An 8,275-nucleotide genomic window follows, 5' to 3' on the forward strand; every position below is an offset into this window, starting at 1 on the left:
ACTATAACTAGTGGCTAGAATATTTTTAACATTCATTTTAACAATCCTTGTGTGAGGCTCTTTCATTTGGCGTTTTTCACGAAATTTTACTATTTCATGGTAAATTTTTCATAGTTACTAGTGCTGGTAACTATTACTAGTGGCTAAAACATTTTTAACATTCATTTTAGCAATCCTTGTGTAAAGCTCTTTCATTTGGCGTTTTTTTTGCGATATTTTACTATTGCATGGTAAATTTTTCATAGTTACTAGTTCTGGTAACTATTACTAGTGGCTAAAACATTTTTAACATTCATTTTAACAATCCTTGTGTGAAGCTCTTTCATTTGGCGTTTTTCGCGAAATTTTACTATTTCATGGTAAATTTTTCATAGTTACTAGTGCTGGTAACTATTACTAGTGGCTAAAACATTTTTAACATTCATTTTAACATTCCTTGTGTAAAGCTCTTTCATTTGGCGTTTTTCGCGAAATTTTACTATTTCATGGTTAATTTTTCATAGTTACTAGTGCTGGTAACTATTACTAGTGGCTAAAACATTTTTAACATTCATTTTAACAATCCTTGTGTAAAGCTCTTTCATTTGGCGTTTTTCGCGAAATTTTACTATTTCATGGTAAATTTTTCATAGTTACTAGTGCTGGTAACTATTACTAGTGGCTAAAACATTTTTAACATTCATTTTAGCAATCCTTGTGTAAAGCTCTTTCATTTGGCGTTTTTTTTGCGATATTTTACTATTGCATGGTAAATTTTTCATAGTTACTAGTTCTGGTAACTATTACTAGTGGCTAAAACATTTTTAACATTCATTTTAACAATCCTTGTGTGAAGCTCTTTCATTTGGCGTTTTTCGCGAAATTTTACTATTTCATGGTAAATTTTTCATAGTTACTAGTGCTGGTAACTATTACTAGTGGCTAAAACATTTTTAACATTCATTTTAACAATCCTTGTGTGAAGCTCTTTCATTTGGCGTTTTTCGCGAAATTTTACTATTTCATGGTAAATTTTTCATAGTTACTAGTGCTGGTAACTATTACTAGTGGCTAGAATATTTTTAACATTCATTTTAACAATCCTTGTGAAAGAGCCTCATTTGGCGTTTTTCGCGAATCTTTACTATTTCATGGTAAATTTTTCATAGTTACTAGTGCTGGTAACTATTACTAGTGGCTAAAACATTTTAACATTCATTTTAACAATCCTTGTGAAAGAGCCTCATTTGGCGTTTTTCGCGAATCTTTACTATTTCATGGTAAATTTTTCATAGTTACTAGTGCTGGTAACTGGTAATGGGTAACGTTAACCACCTACATCAATTCTTATAACCCTCCGCCATATCCCATTGCGCGCTTACATATGTTTCAACTATCCTGTTGATAAAATCATACACACAGATTTCTCAATCGGCACTGCAAACAGAAACATGAACGAACAAAAGGCCCTCACTCGAGCCCGTGCGCGCCGCCCGGTGACAAAAAGAGGGCCGCCTCGGCCAATTCGGAGAGCCGCTGCGCGCTTCATTGTGGGCCGCTGCGTGCTGTTCTTTGATCCAAAAGAGAGGCCTCACCCGCCGCTCGATTAGGACGCGCGAGAGCTAGCCGTGCCTGTTTGACTCGGCTGCTCGCGCAGATTTCGGATAGAGCATCTCGTCGACGAGAACGAGGGGAAAAGATTGAGCGAGCGTGTTTTTGTTTCGAGCGAGAGCGCGTCAACGGCCAGAACGCAAACGAAGAAGTGTTTCGCTCGAGAGAAATGGTTTGCGTGTGCCGCGCGCGTTTGAAAGAGTGCGTTTTGTTGAACCCTGGTCGACACCAGATGACGCTAAAGGAGGCATTAGCAGTAACGAGCCTATAACACAGAGAACAGACATCGAGCCCCGAACAAAAATGTGTTGAAAACGTGTGTGAGAATACCAACCTAAGTTTCAAACCAAATTCGTAAGTGGACTAACATCCATAAGATGTCGCTACCAGTACACCTATTTTTTCATTTTTTCGACACGCTTAGAAATTAATACTCATCGCTTATCTCAAAGGAGGCCAGTGCAATATATGACATTAACACAAATTTTTGTGTAGCAAATTTTAAAAACATCATGATTTAAAAAAAATGCAAATCATATTTCATTCAAACTTTAATCGCTGTCATATGCCCCATATTGTTCAATCAATATAGACGCTGAATTTAAAGTTGAATTCCAAGTTTTCTAGAACAGAGAATGTGAACATAAATGTTATAATTGTAAATTATGGGTCGATATTCCGGTTGATGTTACCTGAGATCGATACATGAGGACTTGTAACTCATGATTAATAATAATAACTTTATTCATTTCTACTGATTACTGAGTTACAAGTCTTCATGTATCCATCTCAGGCAACATCAACCGGAATATCGACCCATAATTTACAATTATAACATTTATGTTCACATTTTCTGTTCTAGAAAACTCTGTACTGATAGTAAAATCCCAGCCCATTCTTTCAAACTTGGAATTCAACTTTCAATTCAATATGGAACATAAGCTGGGGAATATGACAGCGATTAAAGTGTGATTGAAATACGATTTGCATTTTTTTAAATCATGATGTTTTTATAATTTATTACACAAAAAAATGTGTTACTATCATATATTGCACTGGCCTCCTTTGAGATAAGCGATGAGTATTAATTTCTAAGTGTGTCGATAAAATGAAAAAAATAGGGTTATTGCTAGCGACATCTTATGGATGTTAGTCCACTTACGAATTTGGTTTGAAACTTAGGTTGATTTTCTCACACACGTTTTGAGCTCCAGCCCGAACTCTGTTCTCTGTGCCTATAATCTCTTTAATTAGCAGATACTGATCAACAACCTGAAGCTGCTGCATCATCTTGGAATCGTTGGGGAATGGATGAAAGACAAAATTACCACCGACGAAATTAAAACAATTAAAACCCCTTAGAACTGTTATTGTTTCCAATTCCCTGATTTTCTTGCGGAGTTTAATCATGGCGGGGAATCGAAAAAAAAACAATTCTTTAGGTTTTAAACACTAAGTTTTAAAATAATAATAAAAAAAACACTAAGACCAGTTGGAATTTCGTTTAAACTTTTTTGACCGATTCCATTATGTTACAAAACCATGGCAGTTATGCAACAGATTTTTCATCTTCATTTACACACGAACTGTAAATGGTCCTTTAAAAGTAGCGCTAATCGACACTAAATGAAGCTTAAGGATGCATTGGCGCTGATGCTAAAACGGGTGAAGCAAACTTTTCTGGAAAGAATAAAATCTTTGTAAAGTGATTTTTAACATTGAAGAATGCTTAATTTTAAAATTCTTAAACAATAATGGAGAATCTCTGAATCAAACATGTTCAGCATCTCCTATAAAAAATATTTCTACTGCACCTTAAAACGTCGCTGTGCATTGGTGTTTGTGCTTTGCACGAACGTCAAAAAGAAAAAGAAAAAAGTGTACACATTTTGATGCCAGTGAACTCAAAAGAAAAGTTTAGCTAAAAATTGCTTTTTTCCTTGTGAGAATTCTTTGAAAACTGCTGTTAATGATAAGTTTCACAATGGAACGATAGGTGTGTATATTACATTGATGGTTTTCTTTCATTATGGATATGGTTCATCGATATATCGAGGATAACAAAAAGGGCTTTCCCTCCGTCTTCTTTCAGTAAAAGTCAGAAAAAGGACAACGGGTGGACGCAGAAGCAGCAAAAAATACATTCTTCTAACTGGGCTTCGGTGGAGGAAGAAATTTGCACCAGGCAGAAAAAGCTAACAAGACAAGATAAATACTCTCTCGATGAAACAACCGGTGGCATTGTTTTGGCTGGCTGTGTTACTGCTGCTACTAATTGGAACCACACCCGGATATGCAGCAAATGATGGGGGTAAACAACTCAGAGACAAGGATGACAGAGGAAGGCTGCCGTCAATAACGGCGGCGGCTGCTGGCGCCATTGGGGTGGGGATTGAAGATTGGGACGATCCGCCCGATGAGGAAGCCGGATATTGTGCTCCGTACAATGGGAAAGTATGCAAATCGTTTGTCAACAGCCGCCAGGTGTGGTACAGCCGAACCGATGGCACAGGAGGATGGGAAAATGAAAAAATTACCGCGGCATTATTCAGGGATCTCATTAATGATTTGACCGATTATTGCAGACCGGCAGCTGAGGTGAGTTTGATATTAAAAGCATTCCTTCTTTATTGAAGTTCAGATATCATCAGCTTTAAGTTGATGATCTTTAAATATACACGAATGGACCGAAGTCCATCGACGTGTTGGCATAATCAAATTAAACAATGGAGTCGGAAGAACTACGATTCGGACGAACCTGTGTACGACCTGAGACGGAGGAAAACTAGTATGCTCGCAAGAAAACATATCCTTAGCTGTGATATCCTTCATCGAAAAAGCAGGCTTATTCACTGGATTGTTTTCAAGAGGGCTTTGAACAGTTTTTATGTTTTCTTGTTAACTTATGTTGGGACAGGGGACTTATGTTGGACCACCTTATTTAGCTCTCCTATAAAGCAATCTATTATGAAATTTTTTAACAAATTGAAGCTTGGACACTAAATAGGTACATAGCACTAATTTTTTTCATGATAAGTTTCTTCTTATAAGAGCTAGACAAGGTTGTCCAGAATAAGTCCGTTACCTTATATTTGTACACAAGTGTTTTCCTAAGAAGTTTGTGAACAATAAACTACAAATTTAATCTTTGCTTAATCTTTACAGAAACTCTTATGTGCATACGCTTTTCCGCAATGTGTGATAAAAGATGGCGTTACGGTGCGTCTTCCGCTATGTTACGAAGATTGTGTCGCAACCCATTTGCAGTTCTGCTACAACGACTGGGCTCTGATTGAGGAGAAGAAGGAAAGAGGAGATATCATAAAGTCTCGGGGACACTTTCGTCTACCAAACTGTGAAGATCTTCCACGATACAATAGAAGCGCGCGCCCATCAACCTGCTCTCACGTTGGTTTAACAGAACTGATCCAGGAAGAAGTCACATGTGAGTAATGAAAATTCGAATCACTTGTTCCTCCCAGTAATAAGCAGAACATTCTTTTGGGTTCTATTTCAGACGATTGTCGGATGGGTAACGGTCGTTATTACTTGGGTACGGCAAACACAACGTCTACTGGCATTCCTTGTCAGAAATGGGACTCACAGGAACCACATTCACACCACAAACCGCCCTTAGTGTTTGCGGAGTTGTTGGATGCTGAAAATTACTGCCGAAATGCTGGTGGAGAAGAGCCGACCCCCTGGTGCTACACTATGGACAAAACCGTTCGTTGGCAGGCTTGCGATATTCCACTGTGCCGTAAGTTGGTTGTATTATTCTCCTTATTTTTTGTTTATTAAAACATTTTTTTTATTCGCAGCCAATTCGACCGACATGAGTGCTACCAAGAGACCGGTCAGCATAGTTATGGAGTCAGTGTTCACACCATCGATGATATTTCTTCTATCAGGAATTGGATTTGTCGCAATTGTATTACTTCATCTGATGGTATTTCTGTGCTATCGAATTACTCGCTATAATCGTAACAGACGACAAGGTAGTACAGGCTATAATACAACGTCCACTCAGGATACGCAAGGAATAGATATAAACAAACTGCCTAGCAATGTTAACTATCACAGAACTGGTGCTCAGCTCAATCCCAAGTTAGAAAAGCTAGAATTTCCGCGGAACAATATTATTTACATCAAAGATTTAGGACAGGGCGCGTTTGGGCGAGTTTTCCAAGCCAAAGCACCCGGGTTGGTTTCAGGAGAAGACTTTACATTAGTAGCCGTAAAGATGTTAAAGGACGAAGCTAGTCAAGATTTACAGGTCGATTTCGAACGCGAGGCTTGCCTGTTGGCTGAATTCGATCATCCGCATATTGTGAAGCTTTTGGGAGTCTGTGCTATTGGAAGACCCATGTGTTTGCTTTTCGAGTTCATGGCTCGTGGAGATTTGAATGAATTCTTACGCCAATGCTCTCCTTTTGCTCACCAGAACCGAGCCGATAACATAAGCACCGAGCTTTCACATGGCGATCTTCTCAGTATAGCTTTCCAAATAGCTTCCGGTATGGTGTACTTGTCGGAGAGAAAATTTGTGCATCGAGATCTAGCTACACGTAACTGTTTAATTGACGATAATATGGTTGTTAAGATAGCCGATTTTGGTCTGTCGCATAAAATCTATCTTCAAGATTATTACAAGGGTGATGAGAATGATGCCATACCAATTCGTTGGATGCCTTTGGAAAGTATTTTATATAATAAATACACGATTGAGTCAGATGTTTGGGCGTATGGAGTATGTCTTTGGGAAATTTTCTCATTCGCCATGCAACCGTATTACGGAATGACCCACGAAGAGGTCGTCAAATTTGTCAAGGAAGGAAATATGCTAAGTTGTCCAGAAAACACACCACTCACGGTGTATGATTTGATGCGAAAATGTTGGAGTAGGAAACCAGTCGATCGACCTAGCTTTCCCTCTATATATCAGAAACTTCAACAGATACGAGCCGATTTTGATGGCAAGATGTTGATGTAGTAGTCAACATGATAATCTCATCTTGAGCATGACATTTTATGCACTTATTTGCATTATGAATAGTTAATCGATTATTTTAACTCCTTTTTGACTGATTTTGTTTTTATACTTATTTTACAATCGAATTTATTTATTCAATAGTTACGCGGATATTGATTTTGATAGATACACCTTAAATATTTAGAATGCTTGTAACGAGTTAGCTTGCGGCTGTTGAAAATCCCGACAACCAGATGCAAGAGGAACACTTTTATTCAAAAACCTTTCCAAATAATGAATAAGCTTGCATCGGCCTATCCACTTTGGATGGCTTTAAAACACCAAGCTAACATAAAAAAGGTTCGTCGCGTTATTTCATCATCGGTTTATTTTAACTTTTTCATCTCTCATTCTGCATATCATTGATGTTAAAGTATAATACATTCACAAAACCAAACTAGCTATTTAAAAAATGAACTGAACAATAATTTAATGATACCCCTCTGTCTGATCAACGCATTAAAACCAGTAGAAATAGAAATAAGTTTCAAGAAACCGAAGAACTGTAGACTAATGAATAACAATTGTGCATTTACGACTACCTATAACATATATAGCAGTTGGTTCAAATCCATTTCCCAATTACCGTTTTTATATTCAAGCGTGTTGTTCAAAATATCAGTTGTATAGTATTCATAACAACCACAGTATTAGTTATCCCCGTTTCTACTAGCTTTGAATTAATAATTTTATATGCATAAACAAAAAATCTGAAAATTAATCCCTACAAAAAAAATTAATCCTGGAAAGGTAAAGTTCAATGCAGAATAAGAATAATATTAAGCTATTTTTATACCTAGTCAATGAGCAAAAAAGCCGCCACTCGTCCTATGTAAAATCTCATTCATTGCTGGAAGAAGTGTACAATGGTTGCATTTAGCTTGAAAAAATGTTTTTAAAAACATCTTGAAACAGCGTATGCCGCAACCTTCGGAAACTTCTATCACTAATTTATTTGTAAACACAGAGGACAACAGGCGCGATTGCAAACCAAGCGTGGGGCTTTATGTATAAATCCAAAAAATGACCATTCGATTTACTGCTAAGCGACCATAAAACAAAACTCCACCCGATGATGTAAGAATATATATTGAACAAATGAGATGTGTTTCACGAACAAATAGAATATAAATGTGTTTGTCTCCATAAAGATGAAGTAGTTTCAGTTACGGATCCGAAAGTTTTTATTCCTATCTGAGACGTATTTGGCATTTAAAACCACGAAAATCCAGCTATGAAGTCGCGTCGGAATTCTTTCCAGAGAATTGAATTTTGGAAATTTAACATGTCATCCTTTATCACATGTCAGGCCTTGATCTACTGCACTCAATCGCTGAAACAACTTCCAAGTTTCTGACCATTTGAACGAGCCCTTTCCAGATAGCGAAATGTCTCTATGGAGCGTATTTAGTGGCGGATCAATAATCCTTCAAAAAAACAAAAAAAAAACAGAAACTTTTCGGAAAATTAAGTTATGACTGTTTTACCTTCAATTCTCCAACATTTTTCAATGCAGACGTTCGTTTGAATTGAATTAATGGTTTATTTATTTATAAGTGTACTATTTACATGGTTTTTTTTAACACTCCATTGGTCAAGCCGCTTGAGGAGTGCCTAAATCCTATATATCTATACCTAAACTAATTTCACTAC

At 37.1% G+C, this 8,275-nt stretch overlaps 1 protein-coding gene across 2 annotated transcripts; it reads left to right on the forward strand.

Moving 5' to 3' along the window:
• The first annotated feature begins 3,448 nt into the window (after positions 1-3,448).
• On the forward strand, positions 3,449-7,739 carry LOC129751771 (tyrosine-protein kinase transmembrane receptor Ror2). 2 transcript variants are annotated; one of them, XM_055747473.1, is made up of 5 exons: positions 3,449-3,586; positions 3,683-4,188; positions 4,756-5,035; positions 5,108-5,350; positions 5,412-7,739. In XM_055747473.1, exons 2-5 carry the CDS (start codon positions 3,814-3,816, stop codon positions 6,581-6,583), a joined length of 2,070 nt encoding a protein of 689 aa, XP_055603448.1. In that variant the 5' UTR covers positions 3,449-3,586; positions 3,683-3,813; the 3' UTR covers positions 6,584-7,739. The 2 variants fall into 2 exon arrangements, with proteins under 2 accessions (XP_055603448.1, XP_055603449.1); XM_055747474.1 differs by having other exon boundaries at positions 3,463-3,586; positions 3,659-4,188.
• The last annotated feature ends 536 nt before the right edge of the window (positions 7,740-8,275 follow it).

Source organism: Uranotaenia lowii, chromosome 3, assembly GCF_029784155.1.
Source record: "Uranotaenia lowii strain MFRU-FL chromosome 3, ASM2978415v1, whole genome shotgun sequence".
Lineage (NCBI taxonomy): Eukaryota > Metazoa > Arthropoda > Insecta > Diptera > Culicidae > Uranotaenia > Uranotaenia lowii.